This window comes from Cephus cinctus, unplaced genomic scaffold, assembly GCF_000341935.2.
Source record: "Cephus cinctus unplaced genomic scaffold, Ccin1 Ccin1_scaffold0634, whole genome shotgun sequence".
In the NCBI taxonomy this organism is placed as follows: Eukaryota; Metazoa; Arthropoda; class Insecta; order Hymenoptera; family Cephidae; genus Cephus; species Cephus cinctus.
Genome location: NW_014333274.1, coordinates 4,574 through 5,572, shown reverse-complemented (window position 1 = coordinate 5,572; position 999 = coordinate 4,574). Strand labels below are relative to the sequence as shown.

Sequence of the window (999 nt, the reverse complement as noted above, 5' to 3'; positions counted from 1 at the left end):
TGATGATGAAAACCTGTTAGACGCTGTATTCTCATACATCGGGTCGATGTTTAATCCTCGAGAGGAATGAGAAGTCAGTATGAGCCGAATACTCTTTCTTTTTTGTTTAATAACAAAAACAATAATAAAAAAACTCTTTTTTCAAACGCTAGATGCGGTGTATGTGGACACGCAGTACCAGACTGGCGGAGGACCCCTTCTTCGGTCTCAGAGTTGTGTCGACGAAGACACCGACAACGAGGGAGCCCGCGATAATGACGTGTTACCACCAGGGTATAGGTTTACCGTACAAGCCGAAACGACACGTCGCATAAATCGGTTTCGATTAGACGGACGCGAGATAACAATGGCTATCCGGAAGCCACCCCAAGATCCTGATACGAATACGGTATCTTGGCTGCAGGGTACAGTCCGGGATATACACGCGTACCTTACAAGCTCGTGTACCGCGCAAGATTATATAGGTCTGACGATTAAATCAGACAGTTTTGCGTGCGGGGCCGCGTGGCTGTCGTACAGGCTGGCTCGAGACTTTCTTGAAAACGACGTGTGGGGTGTAATATCATCCGTCGCGCAGAGCGCCCAGACATTCCAAATAGACAGATCTTTTGTCATAGAGTCGTGTATAGTGGAAGTACCGCGGGGTACAGGGCGCGTGCAATTAGCGCACGAGTTTGTAAAAAAACACTCTATACTTGCCATAATAAACACCGATAATCTCTGTCTACCTAGATCGCTCGCTGTGGCGATGGTATACGCCGAACGCGGGGAAGTACGCTCTGGGGAACTGCATGAGAGATGGAACGCTGTACGGCGTCAACGGGGCAAATTTCAAAAACAATTAGCTCTCGAGCTTGTGGCAAACGCCTGTGTAGACATACCGCCCGATGGCTGCGGTATTCGGGAAATTGATAAATTTCAAAGACACCTTGCTCCGGATAGTATAGCCATTGTTGTTTACGAGTTCGACAGTATAGGCAGCGGTGAGAAACCGCTGTA

General features: G+C 48.2%; 1 protein-coding gene across 1 annotated transcript in view; it reads left to right on the top strand.

The window, feature by feature from the left end:
* Nucleotides 1-983, top strand: part of LOC112494582 — a gene marked incomplete at its 3' end in the record, with an annotated part of 1,188 nt that extends 205 nt beyond the window's left edge. Inside the window, exon 2 of the mRNA XM_025086611.1 lies at nucleotides 153-983. Coding sequence (XP_024942379.1) covers nucleotides 153-983 — 831 coding nt within the window. The remainder of the gene's footprint in view (nucleotides 1-152) is intronic.
* Between the last annotated feature and the right edge of the window lie 16 nt (nucleotides 984-999).